The 16,370-nt window shown below is 39.3% G+C and overlaps 1 protein-coding gene across 1 annotated transcript; it reads right to left on the reverse strand.

Moving 5' to 3' along the window:
- Nucleotides 1–5,557: 5,557 nt before the first annotated feature.
- Nucleotides 5,558–14,926, reverse strand: LOC103723964 (putative E3 ubiquitin-protein ligase LIN-2). Its single transcript, XM_008815065.4, has 7 exons — nucleotides 13,646–14,926; nucleotides 13,397–13,532; nucleotides 11,107–12,080; nucleotides 9,308–9,452; nucleotides 8,957–9,208; nucleotides 7,295–7,607; nucleotides 5,558–5,952 (listed from the first exon to the last, which is right to left on the reverse strand). Exons 1-7 carry the CDS (start codon nucleotides 14,620–14,622, stop codon nucleotides 5,837–5,839), a joined length of 2,913 nt encoding a protein of 970 aa, XP_008813287.2. The 5' UTR covers nucleotides 14,623–14,926; the 3' UTR covers nucleotides 5,558–5,836.
- Nucleotides 14,927–16,370: the final 1,444 nt, after the last annotated feature.

A 16,370-nucleotide genomic window follows, 5' to 3' on the forward strand; every position in this document is an offset into this window, starting at 1 on the left:
TTATAAATTATATGAAATTTCTATTATGTACATGCAAGTGATTTTGAAAAAGTTAAAATATTGAAAAAATAAAAATAAAGTGGCAATGGTGGAAAGACCTCCATCTGAGCCATAGCATTTAAGATGAATATATGCAAGTTTTTTTTTTCTGTTGATCAAAATGGTTGATGTAGCTTGACCTTAATTGCCATCCTAGATATATTATTTTGCAATTTATTGGATATATGCCATTGCAAAGTGGGTTTTTGCTCAGTCAATGCACCTCAAAATAGGAGGAAGTTCTGAGTTGGTTTTTCAAGTATTTGACCTTAATAACTTTAATACATAATGCTTCCACTATCATTCTCACACCAAAAAACAGTGTAACCTTTCATTATTAAAAATTAATAATTCATACAAAAATATCAAGGAATAGGTGACAATAATAATAGAACTTTATCATTGCAAGCAATTTGCAACAGTAATAATAATTATTTACTTGTTGGCTGGTGTACCTTCCTGTCAATCAAAACTAGTTTAATTGCTACATTTGATCAATTTGTTGAGTCCATGCAATAAGATGCCCCTGCCCGCAAAGCAGGCCATTTAATTAACTTAATGGTGACCATCATAATCAGCTTCCTTTTCATATGTTGTCTCTCACATCATTTTCCCATGGTAGCAACTATGATAAATGCAAACTCTTAAGCATATGGTAGAACAACATCTACTACAGAGATGTCTCCAAAAAAAAAAAAATTCACCTTCTTTTGCGACATTAATAACCGCTTCGAGATATGTACAAGCAGATGTAAAAAATATGGATTGATTTGGGATTTGTGCGAAGCGCGATCGAATAGTTGATATTGCGAAAGAAGATCAATTATTATTTCACTAGAAAGATACAACCCGAACCATCTACTAGTGACTATAATTATAATCCCCTTAGGCATATGATATAATGGGAAGTAGAGTCTAGGCACCAACTCAGGATGGTAACCTCAGCCTTTGCTACAAATTATAGCAATCCCAGGAAACAGGTGAGGGCCATTTAAGGCCAGACATGCTTGGGGGCCACCGTGGGCCACAAACATTTTTCTAGGGTTTTCTCGTGGGCCGTGGGCCCTACAAGAAGGAATGCCGAATGAGCCGGCGGCGGGTACAAATGCTCCTCGACTGGAAAAGTACCGTCTGCCGGCTACCTCTCTACTTTAAACTCGTCCCCTAGTTCAAGATAAAAGGAGAACATATCTCCTTTGGCCCCACTACTTTCGCTTTTAACTGTTCGCATCTAGGCAATGAAAGGTTCTCTCTACAGGCAGGATGCAATCTGGGCTAAATGATGGTCCACTAAATGTAGCTTCAGTTTTAAACTGGTTGAGCCAGGTTAACATTAGAATTTATTCTTCCTTTTTTTGACATATTAGGTTGACTTCAAATATATGGTTTCATCTAGGGTTCGATTCCGGGCAATGTGGATGCTTGCTTTGCCCTCTAATTAATAAAGCCTTTTTTTTTTCAGTAATCTCTCTTGGCCGAAAAAGAAAATTGAGAAGAAAAAATAGCTAAATTAACCCGACTCGACCTTGGTTGTAATTAAACCATGCAGGATAGTTCTTGAAGAAGATATAGTGCTAATCTTCAATGTGATGACACATGGTATCCAGTATTAGGGATTAAATGAGCTACCATTCCATTACTACATGAGTCTTGGCTGTATTAATCTGTTAAAGTTTGCTTCAAAAAGGTGTTAGCAGCAAGCTGAACCCATTTCACTTGCAATTACTGTTAAACAATTTAACGTGGGACGTAATTTTTCATGCCTTACGTTTCACCATTTATGAGGTCCAAATAAAAACAATTATGTGTTGAAAACTCGAGCCTTGGATGCATTATGCAGCAGGATTTAAGAGTGATTTAATTCCACCTTTTTCACCAAAAGGACTTGGCTTCTATGCAGCAGAAAATTCTGCTGCAAGGCCAAGTCTGATGCATGGATCTAAAGTTTGACATTGGAAGTATGATGTAGATAAGACTGCCTGCGTGTGCATTGGTAAACAGTGAACAGACCAAATAAAATTTCATAGTCTGTCATGTATTGCACCCATTTATGCAACAGAAGCAAAAAAAAATTCTTTCTTTTTTTCCTTTTTTTTTTTTTTTAGCTACAACGGCGATTCACACTACTCTATTATGAATATATCCAAAAAAAAATCAGAAAATAACTGATTTGGCGAGGCGCTCAGCAACTATGCCTCACCGATCCAGAGCACCCTACCTAAGTGATCTATCACAAAAAAAGCCATCCAGTCCGCAGCACCATCACCTTCATGTAGATGTGTGTCACCCCAAAAGCGACGCATGCTCTCGCTAAGCTCTAGATGTCCCAAAGCAGAGATGGAGCCGAACCTCCATCACACACCTCTGATTCAATCAACCACTGTAGCCGAATCATCCTTCAGCTAAAATGGCGTCAGCTCTCAGTACACACTGAGCATGGCTGAGGCCGGCCTAAGTAATCCTCAACTCCGCTCCAGAAACTGTGATGTCAAAGATCAGGCTCCCACCTAAATTTCTTCCATTCAATGTACTTAAATGCTGTATTGCTAAAGGAGGATGTGCATGAGAAGGTTCAAAGCTCATCGTAATTACAAAAGGAGGCCGTTCATGGCAGGACTTCCATGTTTTTAAATTGGTGAATCCCAAGAACAATTATTGACTTAACGGACCATTTGATGTGAGGCAGGGTGGCTTTTCACATTCCACATTTTGCATAGGAGCTGTTGCTGGAATTTGGACCCGGGGCGACCACTGGGCCGAAAAGAAGGAGCTCCGGCGAATGTTGCTGGAAATTGGACTCGGGAGCGGCCGCGAACCGAGGAGGAGGAGCTCCGGCGAACACTGGCGGGCGGCGATCCGTCGGCGAGCGGCGTCCTCCGTGGGGGCCTACAAAAAAGCCGGTGGCTGGGATTTTCGACGCCGGCCCTCCAATGCCTAAGTCAGAGGGGGGCTTAATTTTGGAGAAGAAGAGGGACTGTATATAGAAGTCCCAAGCCCTCCCTTGGAAGGAAGAAGCCCTCTTTTTTATAGGGAGAGTGGTAGGGTTACCTGTGATGTGACTGGGCGAATTAATGGGTTACCGTCACGATTGGACGTGGGCGTGTGAAGTAATGAGTTGCCGTGGATGGCCCGTTTCCATCATGGGAGGAGATGGCGCGTAGCCAGAGCTTGCTTGTGGCGCGCAGTGCAGTACATTTTTAGGAATGGTGAGGCGTTGACAGTTGTAGCAGGGTATGGTCCCTGATTGATATGTCATGGCGTGGCCGGCGAGTAAAGCATGGTGCGGTGAGGCTGCTGCTGGGCATGGCCGCAGCATATAGACGACGAGGTCGGCCTTCTGAGGTCAGCTCGGCCTTCTGTGCTCGGCCTTCTGAGCTCGGCAGCCTTCTGTGCTCGGCAGCCTTCTGGTCTCTGCCTTCTGTGCTCGGCCTTCTGAGCTCGGCAGCCTTTTGAGCTCGGCAGCCTTCTGTGCTCGGCCTTCTGAGCTCGACAGCCTTTTGGTCTCGGTCTTCGGAGCTCGGCAGCCTTCTGAGCTCGGCAGCCTTCTGGTCTCGGCAGCTTTCTGAGCTCGGCCTGCATGAGCTCGGCCTTGCTGTCGGATTTGGGTGCTTTAATTTGTGGGTGGTCCATTTTTTCCCCCAACAGGAACACTGATAAAGAACTAAGGAACATATATGGTCATGGCTCCTCGCATGAAGAGGCAAGTGATGACACTCGATATGATGTGCCAAGCAGATCGCCCTTGCAGATTTTGTTCTACGCCATCTTGTTTTGTTGCTTTAGTATTGTGTTATTGTTTGCTTGTCTGGTTGAGTACATCAGATTCGAATTAGCCATACTTAAGATCTAGGTTCAACTTTTCACAACTACTAAAGCTTCAAACTTAGAGCAGGCTACTTCAAGAATAACTGAAGAGTGTTTAGAATTTGAAGAATGCACTGAATTGATCTTAGTCTTACAAATATAAAAGGTGATGAGGTTCTTTATTTTAGAGACATCATTCTATCTGTTCTGAAAGACTATGTTTTCAGGTCAATGTTGTCTAAGCCCTTGACAACATATTTAATGCAATGCATTTTCCTTAGTTAGGTTTTATCATATATCGTAATATTAATCTAAGAGTTTGTCATTTGGATCACTCTGTTAGAAGGAAATGGAAGATTTTCTTGAAAACAAAGAAGACTGAAATGGAAGAGTAGTTGTTACATAATTTGATAAATCTATGCAATTAAAGAGGGAAGAGGATCAAATGCTTTGGCTGCCTTATTTTCGAAGAATCTGGACTAATTCAAGAGCTTAATCCTTTCTTATCCGGACATACTTAATCAGATATTGTGCTTTATTTACTTTTTGGGTCCATGATTCATATTAATCCAATCCTGTCATTTCAACTCTTAGAACCTTTCTTCACCTAATAAATCATTATTTGCTGTTATTTTTGTATCTAAATTTGGATGCATTCATACTTCATTTTTTTTGGGTTCCTCTTTGTTCCCTCGTTGAGACCCATCTACCAGAAAGCCAAGACATTACCACCTGTTCACCATGCAGATACCATCCATGCAGGAAGCTTTGTCAACTGCTTCATCCTCTCCTGCTCCCACTTCTCTTGGCCATGGATTTTCCCCAAGCTGCAGAAAAAAAAAAATGTTGAAGATGGGATGGTCTTTATGTGACATCTCTAGGCTTTAAGACTTTTGAGTCCATGCTCTAGATACCTACTGTTGCTAGTCTGCAATCTAAACAGAGCATAGGTATGGTTACTGGGAACATCTTAGGAATCGGTGAGATGGGTAAAATACTCAACTCTCTCCCTCCCTCCCTCTCTTTATCTCTAATGGTCTTAGTGTTTAGTGTATTATGGAGATGTATTCCTCATACTTCTGGATTGGATTGAATCAAAGCATCTCCTGTTTTGCTTTTGCATTAGTTAATCTCCCTTTTCAGCTCAAGTATATTATGAGGATGTATTTCTCAGAATTTCAGATTAGATTTGTAGTACAAGAATCTTCTGGTTTGCTTTTGCTTCATCAGTTGATCTCCTCTATTTAGCTCAAGTGATTCTCCATGATTGCTTCCCTTGGTACATTTGCTAACAGTGATGAATCATAACGAATAAAAGAAGGGAAAGGAAACAGAGTTGGTTTTGATGTCCAGGTTTTAAGAAATGAAGATCACCCTCTTCAGTACCATGCATTATAGGCCTGGCTGGTACCCAATGGGGCAGGCTTCCCCTCATTCAGCTCTACTTCTTTCTGCACACAAGACACTGCAACTTTAATCCTTGCTTTTTAAAGTATTCATAAAGGAAGGACTGTAAGCCCTCGAGCTTGTTATCGAATGCAGGTTAATAGGACCGCCCCATTTATTCCTAGCATGAACTGGAGTATAGTTGATCAAGGGCATCCCATTCATTATCCACAACCTAATCTAAATTTCTGAAAGGAGCAAACAGCACTAAAGAAATTCAGTGATGAGAAGGTGAATTTTTGTCAACTGATGGATAAATAAGCAGCTGAATAATCCAAACTTGCTTTAATGATCCAAAAAAGAATATATAGAGCAAAGTAACAGAGTTGAAGACCGTGTATAATAACTAACAATTTTTGTTCTGCTTTTTACAAGCCAACAATAGAAGTTTAAATGTTGTAAGGGATAACCCTTTGACTTTGCATTAAGAATGAAGTATATACTTCCTCTTCATGGATGTATGGGAAGTACATATGAAGCTAGAGAATACTTATTTTGAAGAGACTGTAAGTCTTTAAGCATCTGATTTAGAGCTTGAGATCAGAGGTTAAGAGCATCTGCAGCAAGCAAAGAGTAGCTCTTTCGCAGTCCATGTCACTTGGGCCAGATCTTGCAGCAAGTTAATTGTTTCTTTATCCAAAGGAAAAATCTTCGGGAGGCATTCTGTTAAGGAGTCCCGAACATATAAATAGCGAATAAGGACATGATATGCATGGAGTAGTGTGTCTAAATCAATGATCGAGAAAAACAACGAAATGCTGGGAAATAATTATGAATAATCTATTTTTAATAAGTAACTAGAAATTTCAAAACATGCTGTTGAAAATTTATGAAAAGACATTCAATTGGACAACATGCATTCTATATAAGTAAGACAAAAGGTTCAAAAGATCATAATCTGTCACAAATCCTCACCACATGAAAGAAAGTAAATTACTAGCATACATTTCTCTCGCCTTACAATCCTTTAGTAGATAATCATGCACGGGACAAAATATGAGGTAACATAACACTAATCCAACCATCATATGATTGGTGCAGCTGTGACTAATGTTTCTCAACGAAGTGGTTACAGAGAAAAAATGTTGCATAGAATGGTGAGGTTTCTTTTTCTTTTTTTTGAATGAAAAGGATACGGTGTGATTCAATTCCCAAGTCATCAGAAAGTGAATATCAAGTTATCAACACAACAAAATAAGAGGCAGTGTTCATACATTGAGGCATATCATAAGGGATATACCAACAAGAGGATTGCTCGTCAAACTAAAGTAAAAAAATGGGATTCCTTCTCTCATAACAGACATGGATTAATCCACTTCTGGAAGGGGATCTAGCATGACTACCATTACGCAAGCATGAGAGATAATTGGGAATTGCAGAAAGGCATTAACATGATAGGCAGTTGATTTCCAGCACATTTGATGTGAGCCTATGTCAATGGAATTTTACTCGAAGTGTAAAATGGATAGTATCAGCAATTGCATAACAACTAAGCGTTAGCATGCAACCTATAAGTTTTCATCCCTCTTATGAATTTATAATGGCTAGCCTACAATAGGTTAAATGAGAGTCCATCTGTGCATTTTCTTTTCAGTGTCATATCTTACTTGTGACCTTTATGATCGCCATAAGAATGCACTTTTCCCCCATTTTTCCATCTTGTATCTTTGATTTCAACATTGTATATGCAGACATATTATCCAGACTTCATGATCGTGTTTTTTCTGACTTTTTTTTTAAAGGAAAAACTGACTTTAGCATTGGAAATGCATGCAAGAATTAATTTTAGCATCCAGATGCTAAACTTGGATGAAGATCTGCTGTAATGGGTGCTCTGAAGTGCCAAAAACCAACCAAGTTGTCGGTGTCTACTTTGTTGAATATAAATATTAAACAGTGCCCTTTTATATCATTGAAGAAATAGGGATAAAGAAGGAAAGAAAAGAAAGCCTCGGAAAAAAAATCGAAAAGAAAAAAAAAAAGAAAGCTATTAAGATGGCATTACCTGGATGTCTAACAAAATTAAGCAGCGATAGTGAAGCTAAGACCCTCTCTTCCAATGCTCTATCATAGCTCAAGCTCTCAAGCAACCGAGGCGCAAGAATAGAGCATGCCAAAGGCTGAAGACTGTTAGCACTATGCAAGGAGGAAAGTGAGCTGCTGATCCACGCAACTGTAACAAGGCAAGATCTGGACAAACTTGGGATCCCATCAGCTATGCAATTTGATAGGGCAACCAAGAACCTCTTTTTACCACTAGTTAGCAAGACCATGGCCAACTTCCTTAGCCACTCTTCAGTCGTTTTTTCTTCTTCATCCTGATGATTATTACTCAATCATGTCAGTACAAAAGATGTGTCCATACGATATAAGCTCTTGAGAATTAGTCTACACAGTAGAGTGTAACAATGAAATGTAATTATAGTAGGAAGCATAACTTAGAATAACAACACATTTGAATATGGGTTCCCAAGATGAAAAAAGAAGATGAACAGCCACCCATGCTCTCACAGGTAGACAGACCTAATTAATTGAAGTGTCATGATTACGACTGGGTAACAGTAAATTTTAGGGAACGCTAAATGCAAATGGTCATGTTGTTCTTATGTGTAAAATCCAAACCTTGGATGAACATAAGCATACCATTCGCCAAAGCAATAGAAGACTATAGTTGGAAATTAATAAAGCATGATTAATATCTATAAAAGAATTCAGTTAAAGTGGTCAAGCTCAGGTTCATATAAAAAAGCTAAGCATATGTAGGAGTAATATTGAAAATATCCCATGTGCATATTTAAATTATGCATTATTTTAATTTGAATTTTGAAGACTAAATATACAAATTATACACAAGTGTGAACAAATTTGAGCAAGCGTATCTCCACTTTGTTATAGCGAAAGGCATGGTGAACAGTTTCATTCAAAAGCAGACTGAAATGATCACAGCATCTAACAAATGAACTAAAAGAAATACATAGTCTTCTTAAACTGTTTATATGCTCCAAATTTATATGTTTTCAGTTCACACAGCATTGATGCGTAGAGATAAATATTAATGAACCTGACCAATTTAATGCCATTTCCTAACTGAGAAGCCGGAGTCCTTACTAGTGGAAAAAATTATTATGTGCTAAGGATGTTTCCATACGAATACTATGTGAAAAAGAAAAGAAAATTACATCTCATGTCTATAAATTATTGTTTACAAAAAAACTAGGTATTATCCACATCTAGTTATTGGACACATTCCCCTCATTTTCTGTTTGTCAGTTCATCTATTCATTCTCCATAACTCTTTTAATTTAAAAACATTGACTTACTTAACAAGAGTTTTCATGTAATGTCTGTTAGAATGTTCTTTCTAATTCTGGTTCATCTATTTACCTCACTACCATAGTTCCATGCTTTCTAGACCCTTTAAACAGAATTATTAGCAAGGAGTTCTCTGACTATTCGTACCCTGCTACAATTTTTTTGTCTTTTTGGAAGAAGTAGTGTTAAATGATGAACCAGTTAATGACGTTCCAAGTACATGAAGAATATGTAAGGCAAGACAAGAACGTCCGTTGCATAACTCAAACCTACAAACAGATAAGATCAAGTACTGGGTTTTAAATGCACATATAACATCTAGTAGATGTCATTTTCTGAAAGCATATAGGCATACCACTTTTGCATTTTCAACTGCAGGTATCACTTTGCTTGTGAACGAATCTGAAGGGCCATCATCTAACCCTGCTCCCTTAAGTAACCATGTCTCTGCAATGGTCTCTCCCAAACATGAAAACCTGCCACCCAAAAGCAAAAGAGCTCTACTACACTGTTCTTGGACTTCCTTCCGATGTAAATTCCATTCCAAGGCTGCTACTATAGTTTCAATTCCCTCTTCTCTATAGACGCTGTACTGCAAAGGATCTCCCTGCAATATAACTGCCATATGGGGATTGTACGTAGATATGGTGACACCCTAAAAATAATTACACATACTCTGATGAAAAGAATGGTTTCAACATGGTACCAGAAGGTCGAGGAGTAATAAAATAGCTGCGGCCAGTGGACGCTGCTCAAGTGGAGCTTGTTGGAGATATACCAACAGGACATGCATTGTGTTCAAGCAACCACCATTTTTTAGCTCCTTTAGAAACCTGATTATCTGAGTTGTTCTGTTCCATGAAAAGATGTTTCAACTTAATTGAATTTTTCAGAAAAATGCGAATTCAGTATATTTTCTTGTAAACTAGATATTGAGTTGCGACACCAACACTCACCATGCATTTGAGCTGAAAATTTAGTAAAACTAGACCATACACTAACCAAAACATTTGTTTCACTAATAATCTCTAATACATGATAATTTATTAGGAAACCACTTTGCTTCCCAATCAATAATGACTAATCTCTAGTATGAATTGCAGAAATCTATATATTAATCCAGATCAATAGTTAGCTAGCTGTAAAACTAAAGGCGCGCATTAGCGCAACCAAAAGCATAAACATTCCAAATTCGATGGACAAAAAGAGGCTCACTTATGGCATATTTTACATATTTAATTAGGAAGTTAATAGAACCACTGGTTTGTTCACTATTCATGGCACGGTTCATGTTACAGTACTTCAAACTGTGGGGTGCCCAACAGAGAGATGAAATTGTCTTTGAGAGCCTTAACTGGTCTAAAATTCAAAGGAAATCTGTGGCTGATTACAGCTAGATTAGTTAAGTTTTAGGTACTCTTCTTTTTGGAGAAGTAAAAAGGACTCCACTTATTATTTCTAGGGAGGCAAGGCAGCCTTTCTAAAAGGGCTATAGTCAACCAAATAATGGATGTATACAGCTTACTAATAGAAGAAAAGAAATAAGTTTCTTCTTGCCAGGTCGGATCCCCATTTCTCCTTTTCATGTCTTTCTTCTCCCCTCTGTCTTTCCCACCCACTTCTCCCTTATTCTTCTCTTCTCTATAATAGAAATTTAATCAATCAAGGGTAGAATTGTAGTTAAAGGTTATACTCAAACTATCATGCTGATAACGATGAAACTCCTTTGCAACTGATGAGCCAATGCTGACTGCTGCACCGATTGTGCCATGCCATGTCATGCAGAAACAAAGAAAAGCTTTAAGTAAAATGAATTGGTACCAAGAGGTATCAAGTCATGCTCGCCATGCCTATATTTTACAGGCTCGCACAGGTTGATATCTTGTGATACACGGTATCATGGCCACATGCACACTCAGTGCCACCACCGAGTCAGCACACATTGCATGTCAGCACTTAAATCCTTGCACTCTTCTGATGAATAAATTTTGGTCAGAGCAACAGATCATCTCAGGTCAGAATATTGTTTCTTAAACAGTGACATCGGTTTGGCCATTGACCTTTCTAGGCCATTAATATGGCACTCAATTAGACCACAAGAACTACTCCATGAAATGTTGTCTGGGAATCTCTCTTCACTTTCCTGTATTTTCCTCCTCTTTTTTCTTCATGCGACTTCTTTCACTAAATGAATAATTGAATACATAAGCAAAGATTAACAAAAAGCAACAAATCTACTGCATGATTCACTCCTCTTCCCCAAAAGCTGTAATGCCTTAATATTTGGAAAAATTGTTGAACGAATATATCTTTAAGTTTAGAAAGAAACCAGAGTGTCATTGTTAAGTAACTTCATGCAACTGTTCAATCTGGAAGAAACATCAAGAAAAGCAGTAAGTATCATTCAATAAATGTGCTACGATGCATTTGTAGATTTGTTCTGTTGTAGAATACATTGACATATAAGGGAGCATGTGTTAGAGAAATGATGTAAATGAACTGTACCTGTTAAGACAGACCAGCTCACTCAGCAGAAAAAGGGCACTGCCTTTGGACTTTAACTGGTTCCCTAGGAGGAGTTGAATAATAGATGCCTTTTTTATATTACCAGCCAAATAATCTCTGCATTTCCCATCTGCTTGAACACATGTGACTAAGAGTGAAGCACATCTCTTTCTCTCATTAGCATCTCCCATTTCTAGTTTTCTGATCAGCAGGTCCAACCCACCAAGGGCAACCATCTGTTTCGCATTCTCAACATTTCGGTCCACATCAAAACCCATAAGAAGCTGATCTAGAAAGTATAAAGCAGCTGATTTAGGGCTGCCTCGCACAGTAAACAAAGTCTGTAACTGATCCCCATTATCCAAAACATGCATGACTAATGGTATCCAATCCAGCGATAGCATCTGTTTTGCCTTTGGTTTTAGTAGACGAAGCACAACTGCTGCCTTCAAAAAAAGATTATTACTTCTCAACAGTCTCAGGAAAATTTCAAGCTGTGGATCTGCATTCAGTACAACCTGTCTGTTTACCTCATTCCTTGAGATCAACTCCGCTAAGAGGGAGATTGCAAGCTCTAATACCTTATCATCTTTAGATGTGAAAGTTACTTCTAGAAGCCCCTCAATCATGGAAGATGAGGACAGTGCAGTCTCCAGAATCGAGTCTCCATGTGAGTCCAACCAGGCTTTGGCAACCAAATGAACTGCAGCCTCACATTCACTAAGGCTGCCTGAGTCAGAAATTAGAGTAATGGCTTGGCCAACATTTAGTGGAGGTATATTGCTGACTGATTCTCTGGCAATTGCAACTGGGTCTTTCTTAGAAACTTGTGCATGATGGATTGCATCTTTACATGGTTCACTGTGACATGAGAATAACCGGAAAGAGTACAGTTTGCATGGTACTGGTGCTGGTCCAGGAACTTGATGTGCTTCCACAGGGTCAGATTCCTTTTGGCGAACCCCCATGTCACTCTGTCTACTCAGAAAACAAGTAAAACCTGAGAAATACTGAACTTCTTGCAATTTCAGAAGAAGAGTATCTCCCTTATGATTTAAATGAAAGTGTTATTGTCTTTAACAAATTAGAGACACGATTAGGATATCAAAAGCTTACTATATACACAAAAGATAAATTCATAATGTCTTTGTACAACAGAAATATATGTACAATTCATATAATATCAAATGCTGTTAAAGTGTAGAGGTTTTTTGAGTAAATAAACCACATCAGCATGATAAATATATAAGAATACACTAACAATGTTGAGTTAATAATATTAAAGATGGGCATGCGTGAGAGCACATGCTGTTCTATGGATAGGTAAGATTGAATTTATTATGCTTCTTCCGTCATCATCGTGGAATTGCTGTTCTTATAAGATGCAAATGTTTTTTAATCGTTAAAAAGAAATATAAAATCTACCTCATAACATTAAGAGTGCATAAATCACTCAAAAAAAGATTGAGAATATATGGTATTTCACATGCCCAACAAATACAATCCATTCGCTGGTGTTATATAATAGAGACAAGAACATGGAAATAAAAATTAACATGTTTGTGACTACCGAGAATGAACTAGAGAACTGACCGAGAGATGCTATGGGTATATGTATTGGAGACTCAAGGATGCCTAAGTAAGGAGATTGACAAAGATTTGTGTTTAAGGGAATAATTACGTTAGTTGGAGATATGAGGTTACATGGATAGAAGTTGCATCCAAAGAGTCAGGATAAGGCTTGGTAGTTATGGCTATTTTCACAAACTCAAGTTCATAAAATTTAAAGCAAATATAAAGAATATTGATGCTCTATTGTTAACAAACACCTGTATATAATGATCTTAATTACCAAAACATGAACCAGAGAACGCAAAACCCAACAAAACACAGAAAAGCAGATACTCACTTCACATGCACACAAGCAAGGAGAAGATATCAACAAGACTCATCAAGATTGGTCTTTCTATGCTTGCTAACAGGAGTTCGGATATATTCTTAAAATGAGTTTTATATGTGAAAGAATGTTTCAACTATCCCATATAGGAAAATTTTCTTTGAGATTCCCTGGGGCCAAACAGCTCTGTCTAGGACAATTATATAACATTTATGTAGGAAGCAATCAAGGACACAAGTTTGTCGTTTTTATTAATGCTCACAACCAATCTTATTAGATATGTGCTCCGGTAGATTCCACTTTAAGAGACATCAAACATAAAGAGTTTAACCATGTCTATGAAATTCTACTTGCGAAAAAGGAAAAGAAATAAATAAAGGTTAATCGACTCACATGAACAGTGTTCTCCAGCTTGCAGCTGCCTTCTTCAGCATCCAACTCACGCTCCACAGCTAAATCCATATCATCAATTAACAAACCATCACCAATATCCTCCTGTTCCAGGGATGTACCGAAAACTGTTTGATACCTTCAATGGTTTAGGTCAAAACAAACAGAACCATATCAGAATCCAGACGGACAAGTATAGTAAAATCTCAAACAAGCATAACATCAAGAAAGATGAAGGCAGGCTTTACATACAGGTTTCTATTGATTGAACTCCGTGACAAGGACACTGATCTCTTCCCCCACGCCTCAAGATAGCTGGCCCTCAACGGCAGCGACACAGAAGGGACAGGCGGAGCCTTTCCGCCAACCTTGAGCCACTCCTTATAGTATAGAGCAAACTGAGCAGTGCCCCCATCCATCTGATCATTATAAGCTCTATTCAATCCCTTCATCCTCTGGTCCCTGTCCTCAACCTCCCACCCGGCGACGAGCTCCGCCTCCTTGCTGTACCACACCTTGAGATGCAGCAAATGCGGCAGAAAGAAATGGTCCCAGAGATCAGGTAAAAGATTCTTCCTTGCGAGGAATGGCGCATCGACGAACACCTGGAGGAGGTGCCTGGCCGAGACCCAGTCATTCCTCTCGATCTTGTACACCATTGCAAGGTAGAGCTGGGCACAGCCTGAAAGGTGGGAGTTGGGCACGCCGCAGGTGGAGCCGCCGCTCCTCGACTTGGGGGAGCTCAGGGAGGCCACAATGCTCAACAGCCTGATGGAATTCCTTAAAGATCGGATCTTGGAGTCCCTGGTGGCACCATTAGGGCCCTCCTCGGCGAGCCGCTCGATGCTCTCGATCCCGAGCTCGAGGTTGGCGAGCACGGCGTGCGCGGCGGCACCTTTCCTCGCCGCGAGGCAGGCGTTGCACTTCTCCCGGATCCGCCGCCGGAACCCGCCATCCTTCAGAAACCGGCCAGCGTAGCCGGAGAGGATAGAGACAACGGCCCGGACGGCGGCCTCGTCAATGCCGGCCTCCTCCTCGTGGTCGTTCGGAAGCAAGGATTGGGGAATGGAGTCATGGGAGTTGGGGCTGGTTCTGTTGGAATGGAAGCTGGAAGAGCCATCGGGGCGGAAGGGGTGATGGAAACTCCGGCGGTCGGCGCAGATGGAGGCCGTGGCGGGCGGGCGGCGGAAGCCGTCCTCGGCGAGGAGGTCGCGGAGAGAAGAAGGCATCGGAGGAGAAGGGCGGGGTTTGGATGGGAATGGGAGGGGAGAAAAGATGGGAGTTTGGAAGCATTTCAGGGTAAAGGGAAGGGAAGGGAACAAAGAGAGGAAGATGGGGACAAAGAAGAGCCGCTGTTTTAAGCGACAAGAGATGGTGAGCGTTCCTACGGCCTGCGTTTGGACCGGCTCCGTTCTCCTCTTCCTCTCTAAATTCTCTCTCTAGAATGGAGAACGGACATGGCATGGCATGGCATAGCATGATGAAGAACTGTGCGAGGACAAAGAAGTTGAAATATTCCTTCTCTGGGAAACAAATGACACGTGGTGGGGCCCATCATGTCATAGATTGGACTGTTCTGTTTTTTTTAAGAAAAACATTCCATGGAATCTAACCATGAAATTTTCTTTTTGTAGAATTTCATTCGGAAGGATTGTCGGGACGCCCATCAAAGCCTTCTGTCGATTAGAAAAAGACCAAAAAAAAAAAAGACCGGGAAATTCCCAGCTTAATGAAAATGTTGTGCAAGTGTGATTCCCCCAAGGTATGCGTGTCACTTGAAATCGTTTTATTTTCATGTAAGTGTGTCTCCAACGGGAAACTATCCGTTGAAAAAATAATGATAGACAGTGTGACTCTATCGAGAAACTATCAGTTGAAAAAATAATGATGGAGAGTGTGACTCTAGCGAGAAACTATCGGTTGAAAAAAATATGCAGCTTGGTCTTTGGCACACCAAGAGCCAAATTTGGCTTGAATGAATCTCATGTCAAATATCAAATCTAAATTAGATAATCAGAAATTATATAATTTGAAGATCCATTAAATATTTAAAAAAATAAATAGCATATATATATATATTAATCATTCGATGTATAGGTTAGAATCTCCAAATTATATAATCAGTTTAGAGCTAGTACCTCACATCGAATGGATCGAATTATTGATATGGAATCTCTATTATTCCATATGGATCTAACCAAATAATATTATATATATATATATATATATATATATATATATATCCAGCTTAACCATGGTCTAACTATTATTAAATTATTAGTTTTTGAAATCAAAAATGATCTTTTTATGTCTTTTTATCATTGTTTTTACATCAAAATTATCATGTCTTTTATTTTATAAATTATGTTAATTAACCTACTTGCTTTTTTTCTTGCATTAACTATCACATGAGTGCTCTCTCACCTTTTCCAAATAAGATTAGATCCCCCCTTCTCTCAGTCTGTTAATTACCCTTCTCTTTTTGCCCTCCCTAATTAGATCAAATTAGGTTTTAAAATAAATAAGATTCTCAAACAAATTGAACTCATCTCTGATTCAACTTAAAACATATCCAGCCCCCTAATTCTCTTCTCGCATCCTTTAAACAACCTGATTGGTAGTAATCTAAAAATTGACTTGAATTTGACTGCTAGGTGGCTAAATACTTAGGGCTCAGGAGCTCAAAGAAAACAAGCTGACATTTAAAGATCAAGTACATAAGAGTATTTATCAGGTTCTAAGAGTGGCTGAAGGTAAGTGGAAACAGAAAAGAGATGTAACTTCTCATTAGGTTATGAACCTCGAGAATCACATGAGTTTGCACTTAAAATTCAAAAACCAACAAAAATGTATGTTGTTTTGACCATTGATAAACTTAGAGCAAGCTAGTCTAGTAACATTTTGCATTTGTTTTGATTTTTGCATGCAGAATAAAATATGTTTTATGCCCATAACTCTGAAAGGTATACATACAAAT

Source organism: Phoenix dactylifera, chromosome 9, assembly GCF_009389715.1.
Source record: "Phoenix dactylifera cultivar Barhee BC4 chromosome 9, palm_55x_up_171113_PBpolish2nd_filt_p, whole genome shotgun sequence".
NCBI classification, from domain to species: Eukaryota; Viridiplantae; Streptophyta; class Magnoliopsida; order Arecales; family Arecaceae; genus Phoenix; species Phoenix dactylifera.

Coding starts and splice junctions, on each gene's coding strand:
- LOC103723964 (XM_008815065.4), bottom strand. CDS start 14,622: ATGCCTTCTTCTCTCCGCGACCTCCTCGCCGAGGACGGCTTCCGCCGC. Junction 12,081..13,396: donor AGCTGGAGAACACTGTTCAT/GTGAGTCGATTA, acceptor CTGAGTAGACAG/AGTGACATGGGGGTTCGCCA. Junction 9,453..11,106: donor GAGCTGGTCTGTCTTAACAG/GTACAGTTCATT, acceptor TTCATGGAACAG/AACAACTCAGATAATCAGGT.